The following is a 20000-nucleotide window of genomic DNA, read 5'->3' on the forward strand; positions in this document are numbered from 1 at the left end:
TGAAAGAGTGTAGAAAGAGAGAGAAATCGAAAGAAGGAAATGATATGAAAGATGGAATGACGGAGATGAATTGAAATCCCGCCAAAAAAAAAAGTTGAAAGATTTGAAAGCGAGTAGAAATAAAAAGAAATAGATAAAAAACCGTTAGAAAACACTATAAAAAAATAACAAAGACAGGAATGGGAAACTAGAAGTACGAGAACCTGTAAGAGAAAGAGGGAGCGAAAGAAAGAGAGAGAGATAGAGAGAGAAAGATAAATATAGAGAAAGAAAGACAGCGAGGACTACGCATATAGCCATGGGACTAGGCGCACTGACAACCTTCGTGGTTCTAGTCCGCTGGGGCTTGGCGGGTACCCTGACCGTGGGCGTCGGGAGCCTCAGCTGGCTGGTGTGGGGCGCCCTCCAGTGTGCCCTCGCCCCCGCCCACGCCTTCGTCCTCCTTTCGTCCTACCCAGGTGAGTTCGAGTGGGCGCGCGGTAGACCCTCGGGAGTTTTTTTTTTTTCTTCTTCCTCTTCTTCTTTCTTCTTCTTTCTTCTTCTTCTTCTTCTTCTTCTTTTTGTAAAGTTCTTCTTATCGGTCGAGTCTCGAGTCTCGCGTGCTCGACGTGGATCGAGTCGTCGATTCAAAGGCTTTCCTGGCAAACGAGGCGTTGAAACGTTTCCCCTTCCTCTCCCTCTCCCGACAGCGTACAGCCGCCAGTTCGAGGTGGGGACGCTCTACACGTACGTCTACGAGACTTCGGTGCTGCTAAATGAGCCTCAGGCGCTGCCGGTGTCCACGACGAAGGATGTCGGCTTCCGCGTCGAGCTCTCCGCCGAGGTCACGCCCGTGTGGCAGCACCCGGGCAATGCACACGAGCAAATTCTTCAGCTGACGGTAAGTAGACTGGGACGGGGGGTTTAGTTTGCGTTGTTCGTTTTGTTTTGCTGTTAGTATTTTTATGTCTATATTTCTTTGTATTTTTGGTTCATATGTTGTTCACTTTGTTTTCTCATTTTTCTCATCTTTCTTTATCAAATTTCTTTATCGTATGGTACCAGTAAGCAGTTTGAAATACGACTATATGTATATATATATTTTTTCATTTTTTCTTCCCAGCTAATGCATATCAAACAAAGCTCTCTTTCCTAACCCCCCTTCCCCCTCCCCCCCTCCCCCTACAGATCGTGGCCCCCAAACTCTCGGTGAAGTCCCGTCAAGGTCCTACTCCAGGGGACTTTGCACACAAGTCGTCCAAGCTGGAGCAGTACAAGTTGCACCCGATCTTCTTGCACTGGAACAGCGGCCAGATCGGGAAGGTGCACCACCTCGAGGGGGAGGAGCTGGCGCTGCTCAATGTGATGAAGGGCATAGCCAGCCTGTTGCAGGTGGGTGGGTTGATGGGCCGTGTGTGGGACCTGGAGAAGGGAGAAGGGTATGGAGGGAGCAGAGGAAGGAAGGGACAGACAGACAGACAGACAGACAGACAGACAGTCAGTCAGTCAGTCAGTCAGTCAGTCAGTCAGTCAGTCAGTCAGTCAGACAGACAGACAGACAGACAGACAGTCAGTCAGTCAGTCAGTCAGTCAGTCAGTCAGTCAGACAGACAGACAGACAGACAGACAGACAGACAGACTTCATGAATGGGGGAGAGTGAGCTATGGGAGTAAGAGATAGACACTCAAAGTAGAAAGGGAGTTCAGAGAGAGTTATAAGAGGAAGATTAGAGGAAGCTCATGGAGGAGGAGACAGACTGACAAACAATTATCCATGCTATGTCATAGATATACAAATAAGATACCTGATATGTGGTGCTACATGCTAGGTCAGTTTTCATGAGCTGAATAATTTATGTGCATTTAGAATTGCCTTATCTCTTTATATATTGTTTTTTTTAAGTTTGTAAGTCTTGATCCTTTTATTTCGAAACAGCATCAACTAAAGAATGTGAAGCAGCGAGAAATGGACTCCTCAGGGAAGTGCGAAGTGACCTACAACATGGTCGACCCAACCCACGTCACCAAGTTGAAACGGAATTGCAAGAACGTCATTCCTGTGCAGTTCTTCAACCAGACAAATAAGGTATGTAGGAGAGTTTCCGGTACTTAATGCTTTTGCTTGTCATCTTTTTTTCTTTTCTTTTTTTTTTAGTTTAAGTGGTAATGCTTTTTCTTTGCTTCTTTTTTTTCCAGTCCTTTTTGAGACTTGTATACTTATTTAAGTTTAAGGAAATATGTATATATAGTGATTCAAGGATATAGAAAATTACGTATTCATAAGACTGTGATACATATAGAAGTACCCAAAACAGTGTTACATTTTCATTTACAGCCCTGAGTATCTAAAAAAAAATTGTAACAAAAATTTAGCAAGTCTTACTGAATGTTACAGCACAATGATGCAATATATTTCTCTATCTCAATGAGGCAATGAGTTTCCATGTGTTAATTATCAATGCAAAATACCCCACCCCAACACAGGTCCTGGGTGCTCAGATCGACAGCCATGCAACAGCCTCGTACGTGCTAAACCCAGACGACAAAATCATCGAGAAAGCCACCTCAATGGAGACGCACTTCCTGAGAGTGGAGGCGCGGAAGCAGTCAGGCGCAGAAGTGATGAGCAAGCAGAACCTCCAGCTCAAGAGTAAGTAGGAAAAGCCTTTTTTTTCTTCTTCTTCTTTCTTTCTTTCTTTCTTTTTTTTCTTTTTTTTAAAGCATTATTTCATCTTCCAACTTTTTTTATTGGCCTTTTTCACCTGTGCTCATCTTGTTATCTTTCACGTTCTTTGTCTTTTTTTTTATGTTACGCTTAACTACATATGATGTAGTTTTGATAGACAGATGTGTGTTTGTGTATCATGTTTTATATTGCTGTCATCATAAACATATTATACAAAGATTTGACTCTAATTTGACTGCAGACAGAATGCAGTGCCTTTCAGTCAATTCATATGATACATAATTCACAGAATACAGATAGAGATACACATGATAAATCTATAGAGTGATAGATATGTGTGTATGTAGAAAACTGTTAACAAATACCGGGCATCATTCTAGGTCGCAGCAAGGTCAACAGCCCCAAGTACACGGGAAACACAGCTGCCGAAGCATTACGATCCATCGCCAAAAAGTTGAAGAAATCCATTGTCACGGAGCAGCTCACAACCAATCCAGAGACGAAGGAATGCATTTCATGCAAATCGGTGAGTGAGCTTGCTCTGTGTACCCGAAGGAAGTATTGCAATTTAATCAATTCTTTTCACAAATGTAGATTTAAAGTATTTCATCAAAATCTTACTGATAAAACCATCATTTTATCATTATTTATTAATGCCGTTCTATTCATCTTGCATCTTATTCTTATTTATTCTCTTATTCATTTATTCTTCCCGTCTTGCCGTTGATGCCTTTCTATTCATCTTGCATCTTATTCTTATTCATTCTCTTATTCATTATTTTTCCCATCTTGCAGTTGAAGGCATTGATCAGCAGCTTCTACAACACTCTAAGCCCCAAGAACCTGGGCACGCAAGGCTCTGCCATCGCCTTCGTGAGGCTGCTGAGGAAAGTGCGCGAGAGTGACATCAACACCATCAAGGAGATACTCAAGGACAAGAAGAATGCAAAGATTATGTGAGTTTCGTGTTTTGCTGGAAGAGTTTTTTTTTTTTTAATGCTGGAGTTGTGAGCTTTGGATTTGACAAAGAGATGGAAATAAGTTAAGAGTTTGTAAATGTTTCTCTCTCTTTCTCTCCCCCCAGCCTCTCTCTCTCTCTCTCTCTCTCTCTCTCTCTCTCTCTCTCTCTCTCTCTCTCTCTCTCTCTCTCTCCCCTCTCTCTCCCCTCTCTCCCTCTCCCTCCCTCCTCTCTCTCTCTCTCTCTCTCTCTCTCTCTCTCTCTCTCTCCCTCCCTCCCTCCCTTTCTCTCCCCCCCCCTTCTCCACTTCCTCTCTTTCTCTCTCATATATGTCTTTCTCATAGCTCTTTTATCATATACGAATAAGATTATTTCACTTATTTGTTTTGGCCTATTTATTCATTGCTATTCATCTCCTTACTAAACTCATACATAGTAGAAAATTCAGAAAGTCAGAAAAAATATATACATACGTATAAATATATGAAAACCCTCATTCCAGGCCACAGTTGCTGGACATCATGGCCGCAGCCCAGACGATTCCCTCTCACAAGGCCGCCATGTCCGTGCTCAACTTCGGAGGTCCGATTGAGAAGCCGGAAAGGTACCTTTTGAGTCTCTCCTTGGCAACGCATCCGCCCGAGTTCATCTTACAAGGTGGGTGGTGTGGGATGTTGATCTCTTGAGTGGCTTTTCTTCCTTATATTTATTTTCCTTTACTGAGGAGAAAAAATGTTTTGTGATTACTTTTTTGATGTAACTGTATTCATGTTAGTTTGTATATCTATTTTCATTCATAGCTTTTATACATTTGTCACAATAAACTCAGTTCATTCTATATTAAAATTGTTTTGATGTTTGGTTTAGTGATTGTAGTTCCGTTTAGGATATTTATTTTATATAATATATTTATAATGTGTAATATATTGTTGTTTTCCCCATTTGTTGTGATTAAAAGTTGCTTTTACTTCGATTTTATCTTCTATTTTTTCATCTTCTTTCCATTAATCAGAGTGTAAGTAGCAAGAAAGGCTCTCTCTAATAGAATTACAATACCTTATCTGTTGTTCTTATTCTATTTTCAGATTTGATGACGCTTGCGAAGAAGGGCCTGAATAATGACAAACTGTATGAGACTCTTGTCTTAACGATAGCCTCTGTCAGCCATACTTTCTGCAAAGTATCCAGTAACTGCAAAAAGCCTGTAAGTAAAAGACTTTTTTTTTGGGGGGGGTCTTTTTTTTTTTTAGTTCATTCATTAACTCTTTTGTCACTCTCTTTTTTAAAGGAGTGAATAGTTCACTTTAGTATTTACGCATATACACCAGGGAATCTGAAGTGGAAGAAGAATGTGTAAAATCAAATATTTATTTTGCTTATTCAAGTTTTTGCACAAGAAATTCTCATTGATGATGCACATAACATAACATTATTAGGTCCAAGATGTTGGAAATAAAGAGTTTGAAATCAAGTACTTTAGTACTTTCTAACAAGCATCCTCTATACTCTTTGTTTTGGTACTTCTTCCATTTCACTTAACTGATAAACAATATAAAACTCAAACTTTGGATAGTGGTTCATACCAGAGAAGCAATTCAAAATCCATTATCATGAAGGGTTTCATACGGAAGTTCATGATATACATTAGATGAGAGTAGATTTGAAGGCCTGAGATCTGGTTTTCAAGCATCCCATTTCTGGGCGGTGTATTAGAGAACTGTCAAGGCCCACCTCCTACCTCTCCTAACATGCAGGAATCTAAACTGTCTTTGCTGTGACTAATGTTAAGTTGAATTACTCTTCCAGATTATTTCTGAGGTGCAGGAATTTATCACAAGCAAGTTGGAAAGCTGCAAGAGCGAGGACTGTCAGTTGGTGTACATCCGAGCTCTAAAGAACTTCAGGAAAGCAGATACGATGGAGATCCTCCTGAAGTACGCGGAGAGCAAAGCACGCAAACCAGCAATTTATGCAACAAGAGCACTGCAAACTATGCCTGAGAGTTACATTACCGAAAAAGTAAGAGTGGGGAATTTCAGGTTTGGAAGTTTGTTACTTATATGATTTATTAGCCCCAAGAAATTAAAGACACAATATTTCATCAGAATGTCAATCAAATGTTCATGAGGGAAACCTTACAAGGAAACTAACATTAAGCTTTCTCTCCTAACAGGTCCTCAAGAAGCTAGAGCGAATCTTCCTTGAGCTAAATCAGCAGCATGACTCAAGTGTTCGAGCCATGGCAGCAGACATTGTGCTGCAGCATAAACCAAGTCGAGAATTCCTTCAGGCGCTGTTCCATGTCATGACCTCACAGGAGACCAGAGAGCTGAACACCCTCCTGCTGGGGAGAGTGTTTGACTTGGCCAGGAAGGACCAGCACTTACAAAATGTAGGTTCTTAGCTTAGATGTTGTAATTTGACCTTTTGATCTCTTGTCAGCTATTTTTCAGTATTTCTTTATATTTTTTTTTTCTTCTTACCGTCTAGTGTTACTGGAGCATTCATATTAATTCCCTTTCTTTACCCCTCCATATTGACATACTACCCTGCTCAAGTTTCCCTTTTTTTCTTGCAGTTGTTGAAGTCTATTCTGAGAATCCCAGCTTTTAGCAACTACCACATCCATGGGCAAGGGGGGTTGTCGTCAGCGTTTTCAAGGTTGCTCGCCGGCGACAATAGTGCCAACTCATCCTTCAGCAACATGCTCGAAATCAACGGGGGGCTCCTCAAGAGGTCTACTGTCGACGTCTTTGTGGACACCGATGACTCTCAGATGAGGCTTCTTTCTGTAAGTAGCTGTGTGTGATGTTCTCCAGTTTTGAGACTTTTGGAATCCAGGCTTATGTTCAAATGCTTTTGAAGAGGGATAGAAAATAGGTAAAAAGAGAAGTTTTGGCAAGTTTAGGGTTGATATTTACAGTATTTTTATGTCAATTCTTAATGTAAGAATGTAATTGCCATTTGATATACAAACAGTTGTGACTCAAAGAACATTTAGAAGATTTACAAGATATGCCATTTCTCTCTCCCATAGATTGGCATATTCGCTGGCGGTCTGTCTGTCTTCGGAGGAGATGACGCAGTTGATGATGGAGAGGAAGCCAATGCTGGTATCGAGATGACCCTGATGGACACGCAGCTGAGACCATTCGTGTTCTTCACCGGTCAAGGGGAGCTGATGGGACACGTATGGGCTGGTACGGGGTCAGAGAAAACCACAGCTCTTCAGGTACTTATTTACTTTCCATTATCTTGACATTAATGAAGTATTAAAATCATTTGATAATGATATTTTCCCTTTTGTAAGTCCTCTTGCTTTATGTTAGTTGTCAGCTTTGCTCAGTTTTTATTTACTGTGTACTTAAGATTGCACTTGACATGTGACAGGAGTAGATTTAATCAAGTATAATTGATATTTAGTTGATCTAGACCAGCCAGTTTGACTATGTCCATTTGAAAGGCTATAATGTGAATACAAAATAAGTTAACACTTTTAGTATTGGCTTTCTATTTAGATTTCGTTAGTGCTTGTTTGAACCTATAATAAGAGGTGCAAGTATTTGTAAGAGTAGTAGTAATTTTTTTTTTTTTTAGTAGCGCTAGAATTAATTTGTAGATTTTTATGTTGATATATTTTCCAACCCAGAAAGCTAAACAGGACCAATGATTTGCCTCATTGATGTTTTTTCTTTTTATTTCTCCCTCTCAGGGCTCCTTGCTGCTCCAAGACCATCTTCAGATCGTCCCCCTGCAGAATGGTCTCAACGCCGAACTTCTTCTCAACGGTGCCATATCATACGACTTCTCCGGCCAAGTACAAGTGTCTCTCTGGAATCGGAACGCTCACAGTCTTGTGGAAGTTGGGTGAGTTACTTGTTGCTGGTGTTGCATTTTTGCATCTTTAATTGATAGGAAAGATAAGTGAATGGGGAATCTCAGGTGAAAAATGATAATGGGTGCCATGTATTTTGTATACATTTTGATTTATTTTATATATTTTTTATATAACTGAGAATCTTCTCTTTGAATGGAGATGGGGGGAGTCAGAATTGTGCTAAATATAGAGATAAATGCTTAGTTCCAAGCTGTGTAAGGACATGACATGACTAGAATTTCTGCATGCAAAGTGAGAGCTAAGATTCATAAAAAGTGAAACGGCAGTAAAATGAGGTAATCAAAGTTGCAGTGAAGGCTTGAGATATGGCACTTGATGTTATGTAGTAAGGAAAAGGGGTTAGGAATATTGAGCCCGAGTTACACTACCGAAACCAGATTGAAAGAACACCAAATTGAAACTCATTAATATTTACTTACGTGTAAATCCACGCTACTTTTAGGGCTGCCATGATCGTCCAAGGTGTAGCCAGAGTAGACAGTTCCTTCGTGCAGACTCTCATCGAGTTCAACTCTGGGGGGCAGACGCAGCTGAACTTCGTCACAGACCTCGAGTTCTACGACGAAGTCATTATGTGTTTACAAATGGTAGGTTGCTCATTGTTTGTCAGTGGAGGTATGGAGATGTAGCGTAATGACTTATTATTTTGATAGTGGTTTGAATTACTGGTTTTAAGATTTGAGGTTTGTGTTATTGGTAGGTTGGTTTGTGTCTTTTCTAATGCTGTATAAAACTTAACCATTACCCATCACCACAATGTCAAGCAAACACAGGAATAACCTTGTACTCACCCTAGTGATATACTTCCTAAATGCAAACTCCTCCATTCCAGGTACAGCCCAATTTCGAGGTTGTGAACAATGTGCGAAAACTGGAGCGCATTCCCGGAAGCAATTATGTGTTGCGGAAATACAAGAAAAATGCTTCTCCTGTTCCCGGTAAAACTTATGTAATGAATAAGAAAAATACTGAACTATGTAATAAGATGTTTAATAAATAAATTGATATGTATATTTTTAATAGATTATTTAGATGCTGTATCAGTCAGTAGGATAAAAGATTCTTTGGTTTTGATAATAAACTCTTACATTTTTTTTAAAGATTTAAGATATTATGCTAGAATAAATGATGATGAACAAAGTCAGGTACAATGAACAATCAATCAGTTGTGATGACAGGTTTCCTTTTACAATACTCATTCCATCAATGAAAAACAAAAATGGAAAAAAAAATGGACATAAGAGAACAATAAAGATTTGTTTGTGATTTACATATACAAAGAATTATTTACAGACTTGCCAGTAGTTTAGACTTCACCCAAGTGCCTTTTATACTGTTGTAGACATACGTGTCTTCTACCTCGCCTACTACTGTTGTGTCTTGTAGATATACTATGGAGTCAGATACATGTGGACACAGTGATGAGAGTATATGTAGATAGGTATATTTTTCCTTATACAGTGGGCTTTAAACTCGTGATGTTACTACGGACTTATTTTTCATTTTTGTATTTTTTTTATAAATATTGTTTTTTTTTGTGAGAAATGAAAGACCAATTTATGCACAATATTTTCTCTCTTTCATCCTCTTGTTTTTCCCAAGGATTGAAATGATTACATTATTACCAATTTTTTATTTTATTATGTACAGTAGAAAGAGAAATACATCACTAATATTCTTCTAATATTTTTAAAGTTACATTAAGAGCAGGAAAGAAACAGCAGTGCTAAAAGATAACGCACCAGGAGCTCTATTCGTTTTTCCCCGAGATATTCCGTGGCATTTTGTCCGTTCTTGTTGACGGAACATTCTCAGAACTGGTGATATTAAAGTCAAAGTACGCTTTCAGGCGGTTGCTCACGTAGACGAAGTGCAGTTTTGTAGATTTTCACATTGCCTGTTTTACTTAAGACTTTTCTCTCTCTTTCTTAGATATACGAATGTAAAACTCTCATCTTTTAAATCAAACTGTATTTTCATGTCTTCATTTGTTTTTTGTTTGTTTTTTGTTTGTTTGTTTTTTTCCTCGAGTATGCCAGTAATATATTTTTTGGGTGATATTTAAGTAAGAAAATAATTATTACAATAGCAAAGTGGCTCTCTTTTATTATAGGAGAATGACATTTAGATGTGATGACATTGTGATGTTAATATTAAATTACATTTTCCAAAAGATATATAAATATATAAAGGATGAATTACAGTTTGTTTGGGCATTTTAATATAACTTCCCTACTCTTTCTCACAGTTTGTAGAAGGCGATGCTCATTATAGTCGTACTAAATGCGTGAATGCAACAATTCTTTAATTAAAAAGAGGACATGATGAACTTAAATGCACAATTGATGAAACAGTGGAACAAAAAAATGCATTTCCCACAGATTGAACCGTTGTGGGATAGACTGTGATAATAATATGCTAATATTTTACCTTCTCTCAGCCTGTGAATTGATAGTCGTCTTCATCCAAATATCTCTTTAAAGTCTGAAAGCCATTGTTATATGTTGAGAAAGGCATTAGTTACCAGCAACCTGTGTTGTATTGTCTTGTTTATTTAATGAGAGATTTTACTTTATTTCCAGGAAGGAATCAACTGCACAATTTGATAGTATTTTTCTTTTTTTTTTCTTTTTGCAATTTTTTTTTTATGATTATTTATATGAAAATTGACTGCGCCAATTTTTTTTTTTTTTTTTTTTTGCATGTCTTTTTCAGATGACAAATTTTAATGTATATTTCTTTTTTGCTTTTGGTTATTTTGTATATATGTGATTACTGTACCCATTTTTTTAAAAATACCCCATTAAGATTTATCGTTATATTGTATTTTCTTGTACTACTTATAAATTGTTATATTAGTTCACATGTATATTTTTTTCTTTTAATAAAGTAATTTAGGTAAGTAGTCTTTCATTTAAGCCAAAGATAATTTTTTTGAAAGATTTTAAAAAGGAAAAAGTGGTGTAATTTTTTTGTGTGGGAAGATGGAAGCAATTATGCCATGAATTTTTTTTTTCTTATTTTTATACTGTCTTAACCCATTGAAGACATGGGATATATTTGCTTTCTCAATCTCCAGGATGGTTTTATTTCAGAGCCAGGCAGCTTTATGCAACATACCTTGACTTTTCCCACTCTCTTTCAGCCACTCATTGTAAAGATTGAGACATTTTTGTTTTATTTTTTGTGTGTTTTATTGTATTGAGAGACTTGTATGTGTCATAGGCTCCATCAATACTGCAACTGACTAAAATCCTAGTATAGGGTCCATATCAGCTCATTATTTTCTTTATACTCGGTGTGATATTTTATGGGAGGAAACTTTATTTTTTTCATAATGTAATGTACTGTCATCAACGAATACGAAACATATAACCATCCACGCTAAAGATAACATGAAGAGGTAGGGAAGAGGAAGGAAACCTGTGCCGATGACTGTGAGTGCCACAGGAAAACACATCCTTTCTGGCACAGGGGCACATTGTAAATATTGGGCATGGATAAGGATAAGTCAGATTTGCGGAGCAGATGCTACGCCGGGCTTGTATGCACTGAGGCGAGCCCGCCTGTGTCAGCGTGTGCTGATTCGTGAGAGAATGTGCCAACGAGTGTTGACTCGATCTGAGCTTGGTCCTTACCCAACGCAGTGCCCAGCTACGTCAGTAACCGCCAGGTGACAGTGGAAACTCACGAGTTTGGACGGGACTCGATCTGCCGACCACGGGGATGTGAAGTCGACACGCTACCATTGAGCTACCAGTTTGAGTCAGCTTCTTCGCCTCGTTCTGCATGCACATCCTTCATCTGCGGTACATTAGAGCAAGAGGTCGGCAACTTGCTGTGTGCCATCGCTCTACAAAGACAGTGCTTGCTAGATACTGTGGATATGTGGCATTCAAGACTTTCTTTCCTGCTTTTGCTAGAGAAAAGTGGTGCCCATTTAGGTTTTGCTGAATGTTACGGCAATTATAGAAATTATTACTGTAATTGTCAACATCACTCACTCATTACTCATAGCACAATAAAATAACATAGTGATCCAAAATCCCCGAATTTCATGTACGACAAATATGGGTCTAGCGCATTTCAGGAAGGTGACTCTCGGGTGAAAAAAAAGAAAAGATATCGTCAACAAGTCCATCCCGTGCCCATCGTTTAAAACAAAATGGCTGACCTAAGGATTGCAAAGAGGGTAGCAACATATAGGTTCTCTTATAGCAACAGTCATAGACAAAATCACGCTCAGTCGAACGCAGTATAGAAACAACCAACAAAACAGCATTCTACAAGCTCACTCCTGCATATATATAGATAGATAGATATAGATTTAGATATATAGATAAATTTAGATGTATAAGCCCATATTTGCACGGATAATATATAAATCGAGATACACCTACAGATCCGAGATCCTTATCAGCTACGGGCACTCCCACTTAAAAAAAGGAAAACATCCATATTACACATTTATCAACACAATCATTCGAAACAAAATCAATATTCAAAAACAAAACACCATACACTTAATTGGTAAAAGAGAAAGTAAAACCATTCGAGCACGAGAGACTGTCAGCAGGTAATAAATTAATAACTTCATGTCCAGGAGCTGTCATCCGTTAACTGTCCTAACCTGACCTTTTGTGTGGCAGTTTCCCGCTCTTTTTGTGACTTTCTACCCATATTTCGATTTATTTCTATTTAAAAAGCGTAGAAGTGTGTTTAATAGTAAACTTAAAATACATAAAACGAAAAATAAAGCATACAAAAATTGGAACATCAAATACGAAGAGATAAACAGATGAAAAATGAAGGTAATGTGTTCTAGTCGAAGGAAAAGAGAGAAGATCAAGGTAAGATAAGTACAGAATATAAGATAAGTAATGTTTAAGTAGTGTTATGTAGAGAAGTAGTAATGTAGATGTAGACGGAGAACACGCAGCAATCGGAAAGGTAAGTAAAAGGAACATAGAAATGCACTTTATTCTCATTAAAAACACACACACACACGCACAACAGCGAAGCCAAATCATCATTCAGGGCGGAAAACTCCGTAGATTTATTCGTGACGTTCGGAACAGGCGGTCTGAAAATCTGCGGAATGACCCGCCCGATGTCAGGGGGTAATTCACTACAAGATGAATTGAGAACTTTTCAAAGAATTGTGATCATTAACCTAAAAGCTAATCTTATTGAAATCAGTGACCGCCGAATTGCTGAGTTACTTAAATACTATTCTAAGGCCGACTTCACTTTTGCCCATAAATTTAATCTCCGGAGAAGGGGAGGAAAAAAAAAACAAAGGAATCTGTACGTTGATTTTCATTTGTGTATATTCTTATATATCAGTATATTCTTTGTTTTCATGTATATAGGCCTATATATTTGCTTGTCCATTTCTATGTCTGTCAGTCTGTAATGAGTGAGTGTTTGTATATAAAGTAAAAAACGCCAAAAATTATATAGTGACAAAAAGTTCACTCAGCACGGGCGATATTGACTGTGTTTGTTTGTATGTCGTTTTGTGTCCTTGGGTATGATGAGGATAAAGAAATCATGATTATTTCATCATGTATATTTACATAATGCATGTTGATCATAATATGACATATATGCTTACGTGAGATGCAATCACAGATAAATGGCAAATATACAATCTTTCTCTCAAATAATTTCACAATATTCCCCCAAAATCAATGTTCTGTCACATGTAGTGCTATCATATCAAAATTCTTTTAAAGCCAGTAATAAAATGATTGTTCTCAAAAATGGTGACAAACTAATCGTTATTCCGATACATGGCAGCTCGGGTAGGGGAACGATCGTGTGTGGTCATGAGGTGGCAGTTAAGTAATTTCTATATGCAATCTGTTCCTTTTTTCAAAGTTGCTTAATTGATTGTTTTAATTATTTGTTTACATTTTATTTTTTTATTCAGTTTCATTTCCGAATTCGAAAACAATAATTTCCTTCCTTTTTTAATGACGTGTGGACTCTGTGGTGACAGAAGATTATTGATTAGGTTATATCACATAAAGGTTGATTATTTTCGAGGATGAATTTTCAAACTTCAATCGGTATCATACTAAAGAACTGGCAAGTTATCTACACAGTCACATTAAAAAAAAATCACAGTGAAATGCTCTGTATACGATTTTTCCCTTTGACTTTTTCGTATTACCACAATAACAAAAAATCGAACTCCTAATAGTATATACTGGATATCAATTAAATGTCGAAATTCACATACGCTTTAAGAACGCATTGAATAAGCAAAGAGAGACTGCATTGGGGATTTCAGATACCCTCTCAGTGCCGGTGTTCTTATGTAACGAAAATTTGACGAAAGATATTGACACAATGGATGTAAAGAAAGTGGTAGATTATACATGGACACAAGCGGTTTTATGATGACTTATGATTAAAGTTAATTATATCATTTACAGACGGAATTAATCTTTGTTAATATCAACGATATTATCAAGGGAGGAACGATGATAAAATGAAATCAAACTATATGTGAATGCAATGCTTCTGTATTGCTACTGTAGGTTTTGAAAAAAAAAGGATATTTGAACACAGAGTTTTGAAGAAAGTTCATTCTGACAAATGATTCCACAGCTCAAGAAAGTTAATCGACGTTAAATCTTAATTTCTAACACCATGGTGGTGCAAATGGCGGCCATCTCTCGGCCTGAAAGCGAGCCATGACTATACATATATACAAAAAGAAAAATAACGAAAGCTGCTGACTTCGCGACGGAGGAAAACATCAACACCGTGTTTGGAGAACTTCAAACTATCCAAGGTCGTGGCAGTGTTAGTTATACATGTGACGAGCGCACTTTAACGTGAATGCTTAGCTCTAGCTAATTCATATTTACTTTGTATGTACTTCTGATGAAGATTTAATCGAAACAATTTTATTTCTTGCTTTGCGTTGTAAAAATAATTCATTTTTAATTACATTTTGTCCTGCATTTTTTTTTTCTTTTTTTTTTTCTTTTTTTTTACGTCTGCATTTTGAGAATATCTTATTCGTCAAGTGAATCGCTTCTTTGCCAGTATGAAAAGAGCGTGGAAATGGACAAACACAAAAAAAACAAAAGAAACAAAACAAAGAACAGGACATAGGTTACAATTAATAAGCGAGGTGACCGTAGACATACTGGGTTGTCTAATAGTAAGGGTGATTAGTCTGGTGGGAAAAGGAGACAGATATGAGAATAAGAATGAGGGAGTTAAAAGGAGGTAAAGAAGAAGGAAGAGAACACGAAGAAAGAGGGAGATAAGGAGGAGGAGGAGAATGATGGGGAAGAGGAAGGGGTGGGAAGAGGAGGAGGAACAAGAAGAGGTGGACGAAGAGGAGATAAGAGGAGAGGGAGGGAAAGAAGCTGAAAGAGCGAAAAGATGAAAAGAAGATGATAATAATTTGGTTAGTGAAAATAAAGGAACAAGCAAAATCCAAAAATGAAAACACGTATAAAATAGAAATAAAAATGTATTAAATATTTTAAGTAATACTATATCTAAGTCATTACACGAACTGAAGCTAAACTTTTTTTCTAGATCTAAAAATTATATGATACAGATGTAATAAAAGAAACAATGTTATATCAAAACATGTCATGTAGTAATATATGTGTTTGTATGTATATTGACTTGAATCTATTTGCTGTGTTTTTTCTTCTTTTACTTATCATTATGACCATTGTTATAACCATTATCATTATTATAAGTAGTAGTAGTAGTAGTATATTCGCTGGCACAAAGGCAGGCGTAGTAAGCTCCGCCCCTTCCTCACCACTTCTCGTCGTCTAGCCAATCAGGTCCTTCGCATTTAGTCGCCTGTCTTGTTTCCAACGAGAAGCGTGATTGTGATTGGTCGCAGATAGATATAGGGGGCGTGGCTAATTTCGCCTGTCTTTATGACGGTGACTATTGTCTGCCTGTTATCATCAGTAGTGGTTGTAGTTGTATATTTTATATTGCTATCATTATTACTATTAGTGGCAGTAGTAGTATTTTCATGATTATGATTATCATTACCATTATTATGAATATCATCATAATCATCAAAACCATCATCATCGTCACCATCATCATCGTCATCACCATCATCATTATAGCATTACTGTCGTTGTCATAATTTCTATAGTAAAGGGAGAAACAACGAATTTTATAATATGTATATATATATATATATATATATATATATATATATATACACACACACACACACACACACACACACACACACACACACACACACTACGTCCGTTTCCCTTTGAAATGAACCCAGTAAATGTTTGCACACTCACAAGCATTTGCATTCATGGCTCGACTGGGGGAGGAACACAATATCCATAAGAACAAATACATATTATCTGCTTGTTTTTTTTTTCTACTTCCATCCGCTTCTGCCATTCTTATAGACGGTTTATAATTGCAGAAAAAAATGGTTGTGAGGGGCTATACCTAGTATTGTTTTTTTTTACTTTGACGAGTTTATTGAGACAAGTGATTACGTACATCTCAAAAGGATGAGGTAACAAAGGTTATCCTCACCCCAATCTTAGTCCCTCTTTGGGCTCACATATATTTTACAAAACCTTACAGCTATGTCAACATGTGGAAATACATACAGAGCAAAAGACGGGTCAATCACTAGCATTGGTGTTATCATTGCACATGCTAGTATGCTGCAATTTGAATTAGTATAATTTGGAATGTCTGTATTTAGATCTATAGTTATAGTCCCCCTACTATGAAGTTATTTTGTTATTTGAACATATTTGTTTTAGCAATAGAGGAAGACTGACATTCGTTACTGTTCTTCAAGAATATCAAATTCGTCATGCATTATTATACTCATAGTCATGACCTATATCCCTTAAAGGAGAGGTTACAAAAATAACCCCCCCCCCAAAAAAAAAAAAAAAAAAAAAAAAAAAAAAATCTCAGACAGCAGGACCCACGCGCAGTCCAGGACACGTGGTCTTCAAGGACGCCGCGCCAGAACTGCAGTGCGAGCGAAGGACACCACAGATCAGTCGTGTCGGAGGACGAAAAGGAACTCGGCGCGTTCGAGAAGCGTCCGCGATCCGACGGGAGCTTCAGAATATCCCCCCAGGGATAAAATATATCCTAACATCCTAGAACTCTCTGTGAGTTGCGTCAAAGCAAAGAAATGATCGCGATAGACGAAGCGTTGCGCCGATTGGGCACTCTCTTCTACGTCGTGTTCCCCAGTTCCTCCTCCTTCCGCACCGTGAAGGAGGTACCTAATTACATCAACGAGGTGAGGCGAGAAGATCACGTATATATATATGCCCGTGTCTAAGGGAGTGTTCGTGTAGGGAGGGAGAGACAGTGAAGGATTCATGGAGAACAGATCGTGAACAAAATAAAGAACGGGAGAAATGGGAAAGCGCGCGAAACTGACTCTTCGTTGTTTTGTTTACACGAAGAGGCAGAAGAAGGATGTTGATTGAGATACATATACACATACGTATCTTATTTTATCTACATACTTATCTATCTATCTATATACATACATGCGAACATATACATAATTACAAGAATGTGAATGTGTTCATAATTCGCAATTAAGGAAAACACCGCAAATGCACAGAATATGTAACATCTATGGGTTTGAATTTTTTCATAAATGGCGTCCTTTGTGTTGCAGGCTATTCCCTGGTTCATCGTCATAGTGCTGGCGGAGGAGGCGTGCGGGCGCTTGCAGGGTCGTCAGCTGGGGCGTATGTGCGACAATGTGACCTCCCTGGGTCACGCCACGCTCTATGAGTCATTCAAGTGAGCCGAATTCAAGTCTCGTGTTATCACTTTTCGTTTTTATTTTCTCGTTTCTTTTTCTCTCTATCTCGATTTTATCGATTTCATCCTCTCTTTCTCTCTCTCTCTCTCTCTCTCTCTTTCTTTCTATCTTTGTTTCTCTGTTTCTTTCTCTTTCTTTTTCTTTTCCTGTTTCTCTCTCTCTCTCTCTCTCTCTCTCTCTCTCTCTCTCTCTCTCTCTCTCTCTCTCTCTCTCTCTCTCTCTCTCTCTCTCTCTTCTCTTTCTCTTTCTCTCTCTCTCTCTCTCTCTCTCTCTCTCTCTCTCTCTCTCTCTCTCTCTCTCTCTCTCTCTCTCTCTCTTTCTCTCTTTCTCTCTCTGTCTGTCTGTCTGTCTGTCTGTCTCCTTCTCTTATCCTTTCTTGTTATCTCTCATTCTCTCTCATTCTTTCTCATTCTCTCTCTCTCTCTCTCTCTCTCTCTCTCTCTCTCTCTCTCTCTCTCTCTCTCTCTCTCTCTCTCTCTCTCTCTCTCTCTCTCTCTCTCTCTCTCTCTCTCTCTCTCCTTCCCTCCCACCCTTGTCTCCCTCCCGCCTTCCCTCCCCCCCTCCTCCTTCCTTCCTTCCCTCCCTCCGTCCCTCCCTCTCTCTATCCACCTAAATGTCTCTCTGTCATAGGAATAACAAAAGACAACAGAAAATAAACTATTTATAAATATTAACTTAATCCACGGCCTTTTATATGCCCTTTTTCCTTACTCTAATATTGCATAGATAATCGTAATATTCATCAATACTGATTATTACGATTCCCATTCTGTCTTTTACATCAATCATGTTTAAATTGTGTATATCTATCCTTAGGGATAGATAAGATAAAACAAAAATACGTGAATAAATCAATGAATAAATATCAAAATTGAATTAAATTATTCTACCGTATTAGTTAATTAACGAATGAATTCGAAATTGAAAGGACTTGCTTATGAGATTAGTTGAAAGACGCGTTGAAATCACGGGCTTCGGATCGCGTCTTTTGACTTGATTGATTGATTGATAGCTAGATAGACTGGTAGTTAGATAGATGTGAAGATATGTAGATAAATAGATAGGTAGATAGATAGATAGGCATATAGATGAATAGATATATAGATGATAGAAAGACTAACAGTTAGGTGGATAGATAGATAATTAAATTGATTGATTGTCAGTTAGATGGATAGATAGATGGATAGACAGATTTATAGAAAGATAGATACTCAGACTGACGAATAAATTAATGGATCGATGTATATAGGGGATAGGTAGATAGATAAACTAAAGGATGGATATAAATACAGATACTATACAATAGATATATGTGTCTGTATGTATGTACGTGTGTACCTTGCTATGTGTGTATGCTTTCATACATACACACACAGTTGAAAATAATAATCTTTTGACACCATTTTCTTGTATGTTGTTAGAACCGATTTTTACGAGATAGCAAAGACAATAAAAAACTAAGTCTATAATACATCGAAGATAGAAATACATGTACTTCGTGTTGTTGTTTGCTAGATGTTGAATAATGTAAACCAAGAGAGAAAGAACGAGAGAGAGTAAGAGAGAAAGAAAGAGAGGGAGGAAGAGGAGAGAGAGAGAGAGAGAGTAAGAAAGATCGAGAGAGAGGGAGGAAGAGGAGAGAGAGAGAGAGAGAGAGTAAGAAAGATCGAGAGAGAGGGAGGAAGAGGAGAGAGAGAGAGAGAGTAAGAAAGATCGAGAGAGAGGGAGGAAGAGGAGAGAGAGAGAGAGAGAGAGTAAGAAAGATCGAGAGAGAGGGAGGAAGAGGAGAGAGAGAGAGAGAGAGAGGGAGGAAGAGGAGAGAGAGAGAGAGAAAGAGTAAGAAAGATCGAGAGAGAGGGAGGAAGAGGAGAGAGAGAGAGAGAGATGGGGAGAGGTAACACAAGGACAGGTGTACTAAAGATTGACAGGCAATGTGGTGGGTTGGCATGGTGCGTGTGTGTGCGTGTGTACGTGTGTGTGTGTGTATGTGTGTTTGTGTGTGTGTGTTTGCGTGTGCCTGTATGTATGTATGTGTGCGTGACTATGAAACTAAAATACATGTTCCGCAACCAAGTGGGCTGTGTTTATACGCGTATTTCCCCAAGGCCACATAACCCTCTGCACCCTAAGCAGTAGGGACCCGTAATTAGGAACGCAACAATGCAATCGCAACCCACTCTGCCATACAAACACCCGCCACGCAACAGCAGGGAATGCGTAAAAGTATCTTACACCTGATAGATAGATAGATAGATAAATCGGTTGATTGCTAGATAGATTGGTACTTAGATGGATAGACAGACAGATAGATAGATAAATGGATGGATAGTTAGATAGATAGATAAATCGGTTGATTGCTAGATAGGCAGGTACTTAGATGGATAGACAGATAGATAGATAGTTAGTTAGATAGATAAATCGGTTGATTGCTAGATAGACAGACACTTAGATGGATAGACAGATAGATAGATAGATAAACTGGTTGACTGCTAGATAGACAGACACTTAGATGGATAGACAGATAGATAGATAGATAAATGGATAGATAGATAGATAGATAAACTGGTTGATTACTAGATATACTGGTACTTAGATGGGTAGATAGATAGATAGATAAATGGATAGATAGATAGTTAGATAG

General features: G+C 38.0%; 2 protein-coding genes across 4 annotated transcripts in view; both read left to right on the top strand.

Annotated features, from left to right (window-relative positions):
- Window positions 1-10423, top strand: part of Mtp (microsomal triacylglycerol transfer protein) — a 61114-nt gene extending 50691 nt beyond the window's left edge. For 2 of the 3 annotated variants that reach the window (XM_086551655.1, XM_043034015.2), the window contains exons 3-17: window positions 690-880; window positions 1168-1371; window positions 1916-2065; window positions 2464-2629; window positions 3046-3191; window positions 3461-3621; window positions 4126-4280; window positions 4709-4827; window positions 5430-5642; window positions 5797-6015; window positions 6202-6414; window positions 6661-6855; window positions 7336-7490; window positions 7964-8108; window positions 8354-10423. In XM_086551655.1, the coding sequence (XP_086407781.1) occupies window positions 690-880; window positions 1168-1371; window positions 1916-2065; window positions 2464-2629; window positions 3046-3191; window positions 3461-3621; window positions 4126-4280; window positions 4709-4827; window positions 5430-5642; window positions 5797-6015; window positions 6202-6414; window positions 6661-6855; window positions 7336-7490; window positions 7964-8108; window positions 8354-8521 (2600 nt within the window). In that variant the 3' untranslated portion in view covers window positions 8522-10423. Of the gene's footprint in view, window positions 1-188; window positions 459-689; window positions 881-1167; window positions 1372-1915; window positions 2066-2463; window positions 2630-3045; window positions 3192-3460; window positions 3622-4125; window positions 4281-4708; window positions 4828-5429; window positions 5643-5796; window positions 6016-6201; window positions 6415-6660; window positions 6856-7335; window positions 7491-7963; window positions 8109-8353 lie in introns of those variants that run through there. The other variant, XM_043034014.2, reaches the window with a different exon arrangement.
- A 6130-nt stretch (window positions 10424-16553) lies between these two features.
- LOC122264921 (alkylglycerol monooxygenase) overlaps window positions 16554-20000 on the top strand; it is a 17759-nt gene continuing 14312 nt past the window's right edge. The window contains exons 1-2 of the mRNA XM_086551656.1: window positions 16554-16819; window positions 17210-17337. Of these exons, the coding sequence (XP_086407782.1) occupies window positions 16709-16819; window positions 17210-17337 (239 nt within the window). The 5' untranslated portion in view covers window positions 16554-16708. The remainder of the gene's footprint in view (window positions 16820-17209; window positions 17338-20000) is intronic.

Source organism: Penaeus japonicus, unplaced genomic scaffold, assembly GCF_977035675.1.
Source record: "Penaeus japonicus unplaced genomic scaffold, GWHDUDI00000001_assembly GWHDUDI00000025, whole genome shotgun sequence".
Lineage (NCBI taxonomy): Eukaryota > Metazoa > Arthropoda > Malacostraca > Decapoda > Penaeidae > Penaeus > Penaeus japonicus.